This window comes from Ursus americanus, chromosome 17 (assembly GCF_024610735.1).
Source record: "Ursus americanus isolate L20-20 chromosome 17, mUrsAme1.1.p, whole genome shotgun sequence".
NCBI lineage: Eukaryota > Metazoa > Chordata > Mammalia > Carnivora > Ursidae > Ursus > Ursus americanus.
This window is the reverse complement of record NC_142143.1, coordinates 35,195,695-35,211,628: the sequence shown is the minus strand read 5'-3', so window position 1 is coordinate 35,211,628 and position 15,934 is coordinate 35,195,695. Positions and strand designations below refer to the sequence as shown.

Genomic DNA, 15,934 nt, shown 5'->3' with positions numbered 1-15,934 from the left:
TTATCCCAAGAAATGGCAAAGGTGTTGAAAGTTTTTTGAGCAGGGAAGTAGTAAATAAAAATGTGCCTCTAAGAAAATATGACAGTGCAGGCAAAAATGAAGAGGACAGATTTCAGTCTTAAATAGTAAGTAGCTATAATAATTAGGACTTGAGGTAATCATAAGTGGAATTGAGGTGGCCATCTAGAAATGCAGTGGAAAGAATATATTTGCGATATATTTCAAAGGAAGAATTGAGAGACCTTCATGTCTAATTAATCAGACCGATTAATATTTATACTGCCAAGAGTAATAAGTGGTTTTATTCATTGTTTTTGATAACTTGGAAGTGGTGAATTTTTTTATTCCCTTGATTTTTATATTCTACCTCAGTTGCAACCAAAATTGTGCGATGTGATAGTCTGGCATTTCATTATTTAAATTTAAAACCATCTCATGATATTTTGTTTAAACTGTGGTGAAAATCTGCAGGGCATAAATGAGATCAAGTCAGACCCAACTCAGCATATGGTGCTTTAATGGCTGGCACTGAAGGAGTTCTCTTTGCATAGCTGTTGAATTTTCGCCACCATTAGCAGGTGTTGCAGTGAAATATGCACTATAATGTTGCCAGTAAAATTAAATGTGTTTTGTAGCATAATGGAAACTTTTGAAAGACCTATAGTTCTCTTTAAAAATTAAGCTTTTTAATATTGTAAGTTTACAAGTTCTTTCTCATAGTATTGTCTTCAAATACTGTTTTCCACTGCTGTATATTGAAGGAATTCTCAGAAGCAGATCTTAAACACTGTATAATATATAATTTAAAAATGTTTACAAAAATATTACTACATTTTTGTCAAATCTGAAGCTTTTGCTGGATACACAGAAAGTATTTAAAAATATTTCATGATTGAATTTAAAATCATCTATAATTTAAATTGGAAAAACTAAAAAGTGGTTCACTTTTATTTTGCAGTGATCGGCATGTTGGTAAAATTTATTCCAAATCCTCTTCCTTTCTGGACTATGTCAGAAAGTCTCTAAAGAAGCTTGGATTAGAGGAGTCCAAGGTCAGTATATGATTGTTGTTTTCATAAAAAAACAAAACAATACAGGGGCGTCTGCCTTCAGCTCAGGGCGTGATCCTGGTGTTCTGGGATCGAGCCCCACGTCAGGCTCCTCCACTGGGAGCCTGCTTCTTCCTCTCACACTCCCCCTGCTTGTGTTCCCTCTCAGGCTGGCTGTCTCTCTTTCTGTCAAATGAATAAATAAAATCTTTAAAACAAAACAAAACAATACAAAACAGGAGAACTTCTATGGGGTAATGAATTGAGATGATACAAAATAATTTACCTTGTACTTTTCTCCCGTTTGTGAAAAACATCTAATTACATTGAGACCATACCTCCATTACCTTTATTCCAAGTTCATCTTTCCTGTCAATGTGGATGGTTTGCTGTCCTACATCTCTAGAGAGACTCCCCCTTAGGTTTATTCAGGTACCATGTACCAATTCTCAAATCAAAATGGTTAAAAAGCAAGATAACAGAACAAATGGGAGTTGTAAGTAAAGCAAGGGCAGTAAAACAATACATTTATTTAATTTAGTATTTTTAAATTTATTTAATTTGTTATTTAATTTATTATACAATGCATTTATTTAAAGACTGTATAATTAAAATAAAAAAATCTTAAATTCAAAAGCCTTTTTGAATGGGAGAATCCTGGAAAGTGGTGACATCATAGAGGGGGCCCAAGCTAATAATTGAGAATCTAATGTTGAAGATAAAATCATAAGCTGGTTGGCTAGTAGTAATAAATATTCTAACCCTGAGGAAAAAAATTAACTTTCAATTCAGAGTTATTGACTAAAGTATCAAGTTGAACTTGGATCACTCTGGTATCTTGGGTTTTTGTGTTCGTTGGTTTGTGTTTTTTGTTAGTTTGGGGGGGGGGGCAGGGGCAGAGAGGGAGAATCTTAAGTAGGTCATGCCCAGAGTGAAGCCAGACACAGGGCTCCATCTCACAACCCTGAGATCATGATCTGAACTGAAATCAAGAGTCGGACGCTTAACCGACTAAGCCACCTGAGTGCCCCACTCTGGTATTTTGAATTGATTATAAATTGAAATAAAGAATAAAATAGATGGTTTAGAGGAATGAGATGGATTTCTTGAAAAAGTAACACACGTATGATTACATTGTATCAAAGCTAAAGGATATTATTTATTGTACCAGTTGTCACTTACTCCCCAGTTGCTTTATTATTTAAAGCAGTTAGGCTGTTATTAATCAGATTCCTCCTCTGTAAAATGGCATTCAAAAGCATTTCTAACTCATATGATTTGAGATTAAATGAGGTAATATATGGATAATACCAAGCACTATGTTTTTATACAGTAAATACAAACAAAACAGTATGAGTTAATTTAGTTTTTATATATAGTTTTTATTATATATTATAGATATTATATATTATATTAGGATACTATTATATTAATGTTATTATAATTAATAATATTACATTTTATGTATAGTTTTTATTATTCTGATCCTTGTGTGTCTTCTACCAGTAATAACACAATTGATATGACTCTTATCAGTATTTTTATTTAGTCACCAAATGAAGATCCTTCTAGTCTTATACAAATGAATGAGAATAGACAACTTTTATCCTAGTTATTTTATTCCTGGGTTTTTAAAAATATATTTTTAATAAATCAGACTGGTTTTCCTTCCAATCAGTCTTATTTATTGCACATCTTTATTCTGTAGCTCAATTTTATGTCTTGCAGTAATGTCAAGAACACAAACCTAAGCATTATTTTCACAGGTGAAGAGCTAAGTTTTTACTTAAACTAAAAATATATTATCCTTTGCCAAAAACTAAACAGCAAAAATCCAGAAAAAAATGTTACTTACCCTTCCTGATAGCTTTCTCTTCCTAAGTTTGTCTTTAATAGTAACCATAGTAGATGTTCCCTAATACGCTTATTATATTACTGATAGGAATTTTTTTTTTAAGAGAAAGAGAGAGCAAGGTGTGTGGGGGAGGGTCAGAGAGAAAGAATCTGGAACAGACTCCCCACTGAGTGCAGAACCCAATGTGGGACTCCATCACCTGATGAGGGGCGACCCTGAGATTATGATCTGAGCTGAAACCAAGTCAAATGCTTAACCAACTGAGCCACTCAAGCACCCCTAACAGGAATACTAATAATAGCTAAGAGTTACTAAGCACTCACTGTGTGGTAGTTATTGTGGTAAGAAAATCACAACATTATCTCATTTACTCTTCACAAAAACACTTACGGTGTAATGATCTAGAATGAGAGGTGTAGAAAAAGGCAAGTCATTTTCCCAGAGTCAAGAGCTAGCTAGTAGTAGAGGTGGAACTTGAGCACAGATTCCGCTAACATCAAAACCTCAACTGTTAACCACCACTATACTGAGAAGTGAAATGAAAAAAGAAAAAAAGACTGATGTAGGTGAGTATCACCATGTAAAATCATTTTTAAATTATTCTTTGTATTAGTTATAAAGGCAATAATAGTGCCCTACTGATTTTCTCATAATACTATTTAAGCTCATTAAAAACAAATATATCAGACAAAGTGGGTTAGAAGACAAAAAGGGTCAAGAAACCCAAGCTGGAAGACTCTGGGGGAGGAAGGTTCAGAACAACATAATAACAACATAACAAGTATTTAAAAGGATGTACTGGAAAGGAAGGAAAGAAATGAGTACATGTTTTGGGGGTGGGGGGGTGTTTGATTTTTAAGCAAGAGAAATTGAGAAAGTTTTATCTGTCAGGTCAGAGTTGTTGGAAAGAGCATAAACCAAAGTTATGTTTTCTATCCAATACAAATTCCTAGTATTTTTCTCCCATATCATGAAGTATCAATGCTCAAATTTAAGTTTTGACAAGCTCAGTAAAAAAGAGATTTGTGTATGGTTTCATTTTAAAAATGAAATTAATTTTCATATGCAGGCATTAAAAAAGTAAGTACTAAAAAATATCAAAACCATTTAAGTTTAAAATGTTAAATATACCACAACACTTTAAAGATCTTTGACTAAATTTATAATCATTTATTGATAAACTTACATAGTTGGAAATATGGTAAATGCTTTGATGTGTTTCTAATCTTTTAAAGCAGATCTCTTAATATTCAAAACTATGTAGTAATAAAGTGTCAAGAAAATCCCTTCATGTGCTCTGGATATATTTTTAGTTACAAGAAATCATGTTAAACATATGGAAGTAAACAGAAAACATTCTCAAACAAATTATCATTCCAAAGAAGACCAGAGCCCCATGTGCTAGGTATATAAGTGGCTTATGCGCACCTTAAAAGCTTAGTCCGTAATTCCTGTAGTTAGTTGTGAAACATTGGACGCTTTCTCCTAGAGCAGGATTTGGCAGCACTACTGACATTTAGATAAGACTTCGTTGTGGGAGGCTGTCCTATGCATTGAAGGATGTTTAGCAGCATCCCTGATCTCTACCCACTAAATGTCAGCAGTAGCACCCCAGTTATAAAAAAAAAAAAAATATTATTAATTAGAAGAAAGAGATAGTCTCCAGAAATTGCTGAAAATTCCCTCTGGAGTGAAATCCCTACTCCCCACCCCCAGTTGAGGTCCTCTATCTTCAAGCATTTGTCATCTTTGTAATTCAATTTGCAATCATCAAACATTCCTATTATAAACCCCATATATTTTTTTAAATGCCATTTTACATGTTATACCAAGAGACATGGAGAGAGGAAGTGGGGAAGAAGCAGTGATTCTGTTCTTACATTTTGAAGACTTTTTATTCAAAACAATTCCCTCCTTGATCTTTCATTTTGTATAGCTCTAACCACGTATAGGCAATATTGTTTCAGGTCTATTTAAGCAGAGTGTTTAGATTCTATAGTACAGTTAAGCCTAACTCTATAACCACTGTAAACAATAAATTGTGGCAGAACATCAGCTACCTTGTATCAGCAAATATACTGTTTATAATGAATTTCTTAGAATGAAACATTTGAGTAAAATTCTTATAACATTCAGCTACTTCTTTGTAAAACATTTTCATAGGACTTGAGTATTAACATCTTAATGCTAATTAGGATGTTAAAATATCTAAAATATTAACATCCTAATGATTAGCTTTACCTAAATATTAAAAAAAGGATTAGGTATTTTCAAACTTTATCTTCTGTCCCAAATTTGGGTATCTCACCAATTTCAAAAAACCTCAAAATTGTCTTAAAGTTTTCATGCTTTCTTCATAGTCCATAGCATTTTGCCTTCTTTTGTCAATTGATAATTACTTTCCTGCTTTTCTGTCTCTTTTCCCTGGCTTATACTGCACATACACAAATGCACAATTGCAAACATGCACATATCCTTTGGATTTTAAAAGCATCAGAACTGGGTATTATTTGCTAGACAAAGAATGAGCTGGAGTATTTGTTTATAAGAAGAGAGAAAGAAAAGCTTATTTTCTAGAACTTCTGTGTTATATAATGAATACTCAAATAATTGAAGTTAATCTCACATATTGAGAAGTAAAATAAAGACAATAAAACTGGTGATTTGATGGGGATGCTGTAGTGTGGAATGGGTAGAGTTGAAAACTGCTAACCTAAAACCTTAATGGAAGTAAGTGAAGGATAATTTATTTATTTTCTTAATGGATCAGTTATTTAATTAGGTTCTTTATAAGAATTTAGAACACCAATTTGTGAGGATAAACTCCATTTGTGAAAGAAAACACAGAATGCAGATAGCCCTGAAGCTGAGGAACGGCTTTGATTGTTGGCAGAATTTGTGAGTCCACAGCTTTCTGATCAACCTTGGGCTGCTCTGTAATCTCATATTTCTCTTTCTCTGAGTGAAAGATCTTGCCTTCCTGGTGTCTGGGTTTACACAGCTTCTTCTTCTTGAAGTAAGCATCAGTGAGATGTTTTGGTATTTTCACACTGTTGATACCATTTTGGTGGAGGTGGCAATGACAAATTTCTGGTGTGTTCTACACAGAAGAACTCAATTGAGGGCCAGAGGTGCAGTCACAAGTAGCAAGCCACTGCTCAGTCACTTCAGGAAAACCACCCTCTTGTCTCTGCGGCGCCCAGTGAGGATGATCAGAATGGTCCCAGGAGTGGTACTTGCGCACAGTTTTCTCACTTGCTGCCTGAAAGGTCTTTTTTTACTGTGGCTCAGCAGCTTTCAAGGTGCATCTTCAGTCGGATAATACCTAGGCATTTTGCAAAGTTTAACCACATTCTTGTCACCATCACCTGGTTTAGTGACAACAGGAAGAACCTTCTTCTTTTTCTTCTCAATCCAGAATTTAGCTGCTGAATACTTCCTCTTGTATATCGCCTTTCTGGAATACATAGCCAATCAGGAATATCTGCCAATTCCTCTGACTAGGACAGGATTTCTCTTTCTTTTGTGTTTTAGCCTTGAGGTTATCCTTCTTAACCTTGCCACCAGGATCAGCCTTCTTGGTTTCAGATTTCTTCTTTTTTCGCCTGCCATCTTGAAAGATAGGAAAGAGCAGTAAAGGATAATTTAGAAAAATATTCTTAGTTATGTTTCCAAAATGGAATAGCAAAAGGAAACCTTTGAGACCAAAATGATTTAGTTATTCATCAACAAACACTTATTGACACCATGTGTCAAGAAGGGTGTAAACTCTGGGGCTACAAAGATAATTAAGATATAACCCATTTAGAAAGAAAACAAGTAATTATAATATAGCATGAACCTACAACAATAGACACACATATAAAGTAGGATGGAAGCATAGAGAAAGGAGCAACCCACTCTGCCTGTGAAGATTTCACAAAAGATATGTCATTCCTACATTTGGTCTTGAATAATGTGTAGGAGTTCATCAAGCAGACAAAGTGGGCAAGTAGGGACCAAGGAATTAATTGCAGGTGCCAGGGTGGGGGTTCCAAAAACACACAGATGTGAGAAACATGATTCTGAACTCAGCATTACTGGAACACAAGAGGCAGCAGTGAGAGATGAGGTTAAAGGAGTGGGCACATGTGGAGAGGCCAAGTAAACTGATCTTTGGATGTTAAATCAGAGATTTATCAGAGCTAAGAATAATCACCGGGTGGTTTAAATACAGGTGAGAGGGCAGGAATTATTCCACAGGAAAGCCAAGTGTAGAGAGCTTATGAGCTCTTCCATGTGGTAACGTATCCATAAGTGATATAGATTGAATTCCTTTGACATGCGCATTATGGCCATAAGTGAATTCTGGCTGCTTTTTGCAAACACCATGGTAATAATTGATTCACAGGAGAATCCTCAAGGGTTTAAAACCATTGGGTAAAATATTTATGGGGAAACAGGATATTTACACAAACTCACAGTACCCCCACAGATTATTTATTCATTTCAAAATGTAGGTAAACCTTCAAAGTCAGCATCACCAGTAATGAACAGACTGATATCATCTGCCTCATAATGCAATGCTTTGGAGAAGGTACAGCATCACTTAGGTAATATTCCTGCCAAAAGTGCGTAACTTGAATCTACTCGTGAGAAAACACCCAGGCAACTGGCCTTTTCAAAATGTGTCAGTGTCGGATAATGAAGGGAACCATCAACAACCATCAAGGAAAAGGCAACCTACTGAGTGGGAGAAGATATTCACAAATGATGTATCTGATAAGGGGTAACATCCAAAATATGTAAAGAACTCACATAACTCAATATAAAAAAAAAAAAAAAAACAAGCTGATGAAAAAATGGGCAGAGGACCTGAATGGATATTTTTTTAGAGAAAGCATACAGATGATCAGCAGGCACAGGAAATAATGCTCAACATCACTGACCGTCAGGGAAATGCAAATTAAAACCACAATGAACTATCACCTCATACCTGTTTGAGTGGCTGTTATCAAAAAAACAAGAAATAAAGGTGTTGGCCAGGATGTGGAGAAAGGGAAGCCTTGTGCACTGTTGGTAGGAATGCAAACTGGTGCAGTCATTATGGAAAACAGTATTGGGGTTCCTCAAAAAATTGAAAATAGGAGTGCCTGGGTGGCCCGGTTGAGTGTCCAACTCTTGGTTTTGGCTCAGATCATGATCTCATGGGTCGTGAGATCGAGCCCCAAGTTAGGCTCTGTGCTCAGTGGGGAGTCCGCTTGAAGATTCTCTCCTTCTGCCGCTCCCCCCACTCACACGCAAGTGCATGCTCTCTCTCTCTAAAATAAATAAATCTTTAAAAAAATTAAAAATAGAACTACATACAATCCAGCAATTCCGCTTCTAAGTGTTTATCTGGGAAAAAAAGGAAAATGAAAACACTAATTCAAAAAGACATATGCACCCCTGTGTTCATCACAGCATTATTTACAGTAGCCAAGATGTAGAAGCAACCTAAATATTCATAAATAGATGAATGTATAAAAAAGAGGAATATTACTTAACCATTAAAGAGTATGAAATCTTGCCATTTGCAACATGGATGGACCTAGAGGGTATTATGCTAAGTGAAATAAGTCAGGGAAAGATAAATACCCTATGATTTCACTTATATGTGGAATCTAAAAACAAATGAGCAAACAAAATAGAAACAGGCTCATAGATACAGAAAACAAATTGGTGGTTGCCAGAGGAAAAGGGAGCAGGGGGATGCAGAGAATAGTTGAAGGGAATTCGGTGGTAAATCTTTCAGTTATAAAATATATAAGACACAGGGATGTAATATATAGCATAGGGAATATCGTCAATAATATAACGACTTCGTATGGTGACAGATGGTAACTAGACTTATTGTGGTGACCATTTTGTAATGTGTATAAATGTTGAATTACTATGTTGTGCACCTGAAACTAATAACGTATTGTATGTCAATTCTTCAATTTAAAAAATGTATCAATTTCATGAAAAACAAAGAAGAGGAACTGTTCCAGATTAAATGTAACTAGAGATACTAATGCCCCATTCCAGATTGGATGCTTTAAAAATGTGGAGGGGGCACCTGGGTGGCTCAGTTGGTTAAGCATCTACCTTTGGCTCAGGTCATGATCCCAGGGTCCTGGGACCAAGTCCCCCATCGGGCTCCCTGCTCACTGGGGAGCCTGCTTCTTTCTCTGCCCCTCCCTCCCCATCCTTGTTCTCTCTCTGTCTCTCTCTTTCTCTAAAATAAATGAATAAAAATACTTTTAAAAAAGTAAATATTTTTAAAAGGGTGGGGGGGGGCCTATAAAAGGCATTATTAGGACAAATGGTAAAATTTCAATATAGACTATAATAGATAACAATATTTGTTATCAGTGTTAAATTACTGAACTTGATTATTGCAGTTGTGTAAGAGCATATCTTGTTGCTAGGATCTACTTGCTGAAGCATTTAGGGATGAAGAGTCATGACATCTGTAATTTACTTTCAGATGGATCAACATAATAAGAATACTAGTAAAGATGGATGGATGGATGGTTAAAATGAATGTAGCAAAATAGTAATGATAGGTGAGTCTAAGTAATGGGTATATAGATGTTCATTGCACTTTCTGAAGCTTTAATTTAAAAGACAAAATTTGGAAATCTGAAACCACCAAACCCAGAGGAAGTGAACCTCACACAAATTACAAACAACAAAAGTTTTTGGGGCATTAAAAATACAGCCTGCATTAATATTGAGAAGGGTGGGAGCCAATTAGAGAAGATAAACCTCTTTTGGTAAAGGACAGAAATTGTTTCAGGTCTTTTTAGAGGCTTTTACTAGATCATCTCCTCAGAGATACTGTGGCCCAGCCTTAAGCCTGCCTATGAGTCTGATACAAATGTACCTTTGTGCTGCCACTAACCTTGACCCCTACTGACTGTGACTCACCTGCCAAAACTGCTGGCTCCCAGCTGTCAAAAGCCACATTTAGACAGATTCCTCACCTACTAATCAAACATCCTTTTGCCTTACATAAAATATTAATCATTGTCCACATTTTGTAATTATAATTCTACATTTTAGGAAAACAGTCCAGCAAGCATGTAGAACATCGGTATAGTTTATATTCAGACCATTTTTTCTTTTTCTTTTTTTTAAGATTTTATTTGAGAGTGAGCAAGTGAGAGAGAGCACGAGAAGGGGGGAGGGGTAGAATGAGAGGGAGAAGCAGACTCCCCAGTGAGCAGGGAGCTCCATACAGGGCTTGATCCCAGGACCCCGGGATCATGACCTGAGCCAAAGGCAGAAGCCTAACCCACTGAGCCACCCAGGCGCTCCTCAGACTATCTTTTCTAGTGTTTCTTTATAGAAAGTTGCTCCACATTAGAATTCGTACCTTAATGAGCTTGATTTTTTCCTATTGGAAAATAGCTGTGAAGGATCTCATTTTAATACTTTTAAGTGTCATAGCAGACCATCTGTTTACTATTTGTTTAAAGATTGTCAATGGTCAAAAACACCATGCATGTAAAACTTCTTGTATAAAGATTTTGTATGCCAAGTTCTTCCAGTTCAGGAAGGAAGGAAGGAAGAAAAACGTTCAGGACAAAATTAATTGGAAGGTTATTCCAAACTTTCAATGGACCTTGGGAGAAAAAAAAAATCATAGGACAGTGATTTGGAGATCACTTTTCTGGGAACTATGTAGTAAATTATTCCCCTTTCCAGAAACTCAGTAGTTCTGATCTCCCATACCAGGACCTGAGAGCTCTGAAGAGTTCATTTTCTTGCAAGAATGTCATTTGTATATTGTGTAGCTAGCAGAACAGGTTGATGTATGTGACAAGACTCTATGACTTCAACTGAGTACTTTGTTCAAGTGCTTGAGCAGCTTAAATACTTCCTCTTTAGGAAACTTTTGGCCCTGCTTATAGGCACAAGTGCAGTTCCTTCCGTGCAGTCAGGTAAGTACTAAAGAGTTAGGGGAGCTTTAAAGAGAGTTCTGTTTGGAAATCAGAAGGTGCATGAGCTTTTTCCAAGTGCAAATCCAGACATGTTATGGGACCTCAGAAGTCTAACCATGGCAGCAGGTAGGATGTTCCGGAACACTGCTCAAATCCTTGCCTTTGCTTCTGGTACTCTGATGTCGTCACTGTCTTCCAAAACAGCTTCATCTTCAGGCTTTAAATTTCTATTTTTCCCCTTTGTTCAGTGTTTAGTGCTTTTCCCCCCCTTGCTCATGAGCTAGAGATCATGTGACCTGTCTAGTATGTTTTTTGTATTCTCAGGAGAGTTCTGATTCTTAATGATAAAACCCTAATCCCTATTTATTATGCCTTCTAATTTTATCTCAGTTAAGCCTCATTATTTCAGAATGTGGCCTTGAATCCCCCAACAGCTGCAGCTGAATTACCTATAGTATCTCTTGAATGTCCCATGATTTCTTGGTCCTTACCTCAGTAACAGTAAAGAACTGTATACTAAATCCCCCTCCCTACTTTTAATGCACATATTATCCATCCAAATTCTAGATACCCAAGCCCTACCTTTTTTTTTAAATTTTTTTAATTGAGTAAGGTTGACACACAGCGTTCTATTACTCTCAGGTATACAGCATACCGATTCAACTTCTTTATACATTTTGCTGTGCTCACCACAAGTGTAGCTACCATCTGTCACTATACAACACTATTAAATACTATTGACTACATCCATATGCCGTGCCTTTCATTCCAGTGACTTCTTCATGCCATAGCTGAAACCTGTATCTCCCATTCCCCTTTACCCATTTTGCCCATCCTCCCTCCCCTCTAGAAACCATCAGTTCTCTGTATTTTAGGTCTGATTCTACTTTTTGTTTGTTAATTCATTTGTTGTTTTTTTTATATATTTCAAATTATCTTACTGATTTTTTTTTATGTTAATGTTTTTTTATTATGTTAATCACCATACAGTACATCCCCGGTTTCCGATGTAAAGTTCGATGATTCATTAGTTGCGTATAACACCCAGTGCACCATGCAATACGTGCCCCCCTTACTACCCATCAACAGTCTATCCCATTCCCCCACCCCCCTCCCCTCTGAAGCCCTCAGTTTGTTTCTCATAGTCTCTCATGCTTCATTCCCCCTTCTGATTACCCCCCTTTCTTTATCCCTTCCCCTACCAATCTTCCTAGTTCTTATGTTCCATAGATGAGAGAAACCATATAATTGTCTTTCTCTGCTTGACTTATTTCACTTAGCATTATCTCCTCCAGTGCCGTCCATGTTGCAGCAAATGTTGAGAATTCGTTCTTTCCGATAGCTGAGTAATATTCCATTGTATATATGGACCACAACTTCTTAATCCAGTCATCTGTTGAAGAGCATCTCGGTTCCTTCCACGATTTAGCTATTGTGGACAATGCTGCTATGAACATTGGGGTGCATATGGCCCTTCTCTTCACTACGTCTGTATCTTTGGGCTAAATACCGAGTAGTGCAATGGCTGGGTCATAGGGTAGCTCAATTTTTAACTTTTTAAGGGACCTCCACACTGTTTTCCAGAGTGGCTGTACCAACTTGCATTCCCACCAACAATGTAGGAGGGATCCCCTTTCTCCACATCCTCTCCAGCAATTGTTGTTTCTTGCCTTGTCAATTTTTGCCATTCTAACTGGCATAAGGTGGTATCTTAGTGTGGTTTTGATTTGAATTTCCCTGATGGCTAATGATTTTGAACATTTTTTCATGTGTCTGTTAGCCATTTGTATGTCATCATTGGAAAAGTGTCTGTTCATATCTTCTGCCCATTTTATGATTTGTTTATTTGTTTCTCGCGTATTGAGTTTGAGAAGTTCTTTGTAGATCTTGGATACCAGTCTTTTATCTGTAGCACCATTTGCAAATATATTCTCCCATTCTGTGGGCTGCCTCTTAGTTTTTTTGACTGTTTCCTTGGCTGTGCAGAAGCTTTTTATCTAGATTCCACATGAGTAAAATCACATGGTCTTTTTCTTTCTCAGTCTAACTTTTTTCACTTAGTATGATACCCTCTGGATCTTCCTGTGTGGTCATAAATTTCTATATCAAATCACATCATTAAAGAACTATATTCTACTATTTACAGCCCTGTGCCTACAGTAGTTCATCCCTGTAAGGTTGCGTTATCAGAATTATGACTAAATTGTTTGCTTTTATTATGGTTTTAAGAAGGAAGATATGTGGTCATTTGGTTGCAAAAATAAACATTTACTCAGGTTTTCTAAATAATTTGTAGGAGACTATTCCAGGAATACATACACTTACAGAAAGACAGATCTCTTGGCTTCATGAAAACCAAGAAAGTGATGTCCAGCCTAGTCTCCTCAGAATGTATTTTGTTAATGAGAGCTCTGAACTAACAGCTATTTCACTCTTTGTTCTAGGTAATTTTTCTCTCCAGATTTTTGTTTATTGATAAGTTGTTTATTCATGACTCTGCTTCCCACCTGCATCAAACTTTGTATATCACTTTCATCACTTCCCCTCTCTGCACATCTACCACCACCGCTGCCCCCCGCCCCCCGCCCCCGCCACCCCGACCGTGAAAAATAAGATCAGAGTTGATTCATTTGATCGCTTTCACAGCTGTTTGGATAGAATTTTTATAAATAAACACTCTAAATCAAATAAGGTGAGATAGGTAGAAAAGGGGAAACTGTGCCTGCAGGAAGATTTTTATGTAAGTTGCAGCCTAGGATTCTTTCCCAAGCAGTGATTAGGCAGAAACACATTAAAATGGGGCTTAAGTTTTAGAGGCATTCAGAGTCTTAAGGTATTTCGTATGAGCATACTTTTGGACATTCAATAAAGACAATATTTCAAAGCTTTTTCATATCCTCTAGGTTCTGTTATATAACAATCTGCATAATGATTTAATTTTTCATGATAGGACGATCTCCTCCAAAGAACACTCAACTTATTTCTTTTTTGCCTTAGCTATCAGGAGGCTCAAATGTACATATATGCTTGATTCTAGCAGCTGTCCTTAGCTAGGTGACTTTGGTATCATGTTTTTCTCCTTTGAATTATACACCCTTGAGAGTTCATCCTTTCTTTAATGGCCCTCCTATTGATATGTTTTTATGCTTCATATTATAAACCACTTCAAATTACCCTTGAAAATGAGCATGCTGTTAATAATAAAGTATCCTGTGACTTATGATTGTATAGATTTGTAGCAAATACCTTTGGGAAAAGAACAAAACAAGAGTTAACAATTATACTTTTAAATTGAGATCAAAAACAGTATGTCAGTATTATATGTAAAAACCACACCTAATAACATTTTAATGACAACTGCACAAGAAAATAAAGGGATATTTCCATTATGCAATAGAACATTCTTACATGCTATAAGTCTAATTCTATATAAGAGGAGTCATATTGCCTATAAAAATTATCTTTTTTCACCTACTAACCACAGAGAAGCATTAGGTACAGAAATGTCTCCCTGACAATGAATAGCTCTAGGAAGTAGTAGAAGATATGATATAATCACTGAAAGAATAGGAAAATACATTATGCCTTTTATTTATTTTTTTTATTTAAGGAAGAAAAAGCTACTTAATTATCTTAGTTTTTAATACTGCTTTTAATGTAGGACATAACATCAGTTTTAATGTTACATTATTTTAGATTATTAGAATTATTGATGTGTACAAAATCTGCAAATTACTTAATTCAAATGAAGAATATGTAATAATTATATAATGTATCAGTAATCCTTTTTAGAATAACTATGAGCTGAACTTAATATTTTATATGTAGATTCTATTCTTCATGTAGTAGAAAGTTTAGTTCTACTAACTAGTTCTATTTTAGCTTAATATTTTATATGTAGATTCTATTCTTCATGTAGTAGAAAGTTTAGTTCTATTAACTAGTTATTGAACATGTACATATCAGACAATATGGAAAGAACTTTATGTTGCTTTCTTTTTAAGAAAACTTCTTATTGTCCATAAATTTCAAGCTTATGAATATTAGTTACATAATTACATCATTTCTAGAAGTAAGAATCATACTGACTCAGCCTTTGTACTGTATACTCCAGAAGAATCACGGTGACACTAATCTTTTGAGTAATAGCCTGGATAACTTTCTTTGTTAACCTAAGATTATTAGAACCACTTCAGCTTCATTGCCACTGGCTTTGTCTTCCCAGCAACCTGTGCAGATCAGCTAATAGGCCTCACCTCCCTATCCATCTACCTTAGTTCTTTAGCCAATTATGACCTAGCCAAGGGGATGTCAGCAGCCTCAGTCTTACATCTAGTGGTGAGAACTAAGTCAATTGCTAATCCATCTTTGATCTTGTATGATGTGGGAGGATATCTAAACAACTGTGTATCTCTCATCCACTCATCCAGCCTACTTTCTGTGAAATTGCAGTATGATCCAAGTTTGCTTTACCTGGGCCCCCTTATATAGATCTATAAAAAGACAACTTTAATAAATGAGTGAATGAATGAATAGACAAATCTCCCATGGAAAGGAATTCCAGATAATCTCTTTGGATACTGCACCCTCAAGGAGACGAAGTATAACTCCTCACTCCCTAAATGTAGGCTGTATGTAGTGACTTTCTTACAAAGTGTACAGTATGAAAAGTAGAAAAAAGAGGAACTTTAAAGGGAAAAACCTGACAAACACTGTCTCAGCCAGGTGATCAATGTCAATATCAATGATGATAAGTTAGTTATATTAATAGATATCCTTGAGGGACACCTGGGTGTCTCAATCCATTAAGTGTCTGCCTTTCAGTTCAGGTCACGATCCCAGGGTTCTGGCATCGAGTCCTGCATCAGGCTTCTTGCTCAGCAGGGAGCCTGCTTCTCCCTCTGCCTGTTGCTCCCCCTGCTTGTCCTCTCTCTCTCTCTCTCTGACAAATAAATAAAATCTTTGAAAAAAATAGATACCTTTAATATGTCAGGAGCATGGCACTCTATTTCTGTGATCTTTCTCTCAAAAACCCTTAGCCCCAGTCCAATTATGAGGAAAACATCTGCAAATCCAAGTGA

The 15,934-nt window shown here is 36.1% G+C and overlaps 1 protein-coding gene and 1 pseudogene across 7 annotated transcripts in view; one reads left to right on the top strand and one right to left on the bottom strand.

Annotated features, from left to right (window-relative positions):
• The window catches only part of METTL25 (methyltransferase like 25), a 137,376-nt gene that overhangs the window by 98,393 nt on the left and 23,049 nt on the right, over positions 1 to 15,934 (top strand). For 6 of the 7 annotated variants that reach the window (XR_015727153.1, XR_015727152.1, XR_015727151.1 and 3 more), the window contains one exon: positions 959 to 1,052. Coding sequence is in view for 2 of the 7 variants with exons in the window: in XM_045780037.2 (XP_045635993.2) it covers positions 959 to 1,052 (94 nt within the window). In the remaining 5 variants the exon portion in view is untranslated. Of the gene's footprint in view, positions 1 to 958; positions 1,053 to 9,394; positions 11,791 to 15,934 lie in introns of those variants that run through there. The other variant, XM_087868887.1, reaches the window with a different exon arrangement.
• On the bottom strand, positions 5,679 to 6,249 carry LOC123780538 (large ribosomal subunit protein eL6 pseudogene; annotated as a pseudogene).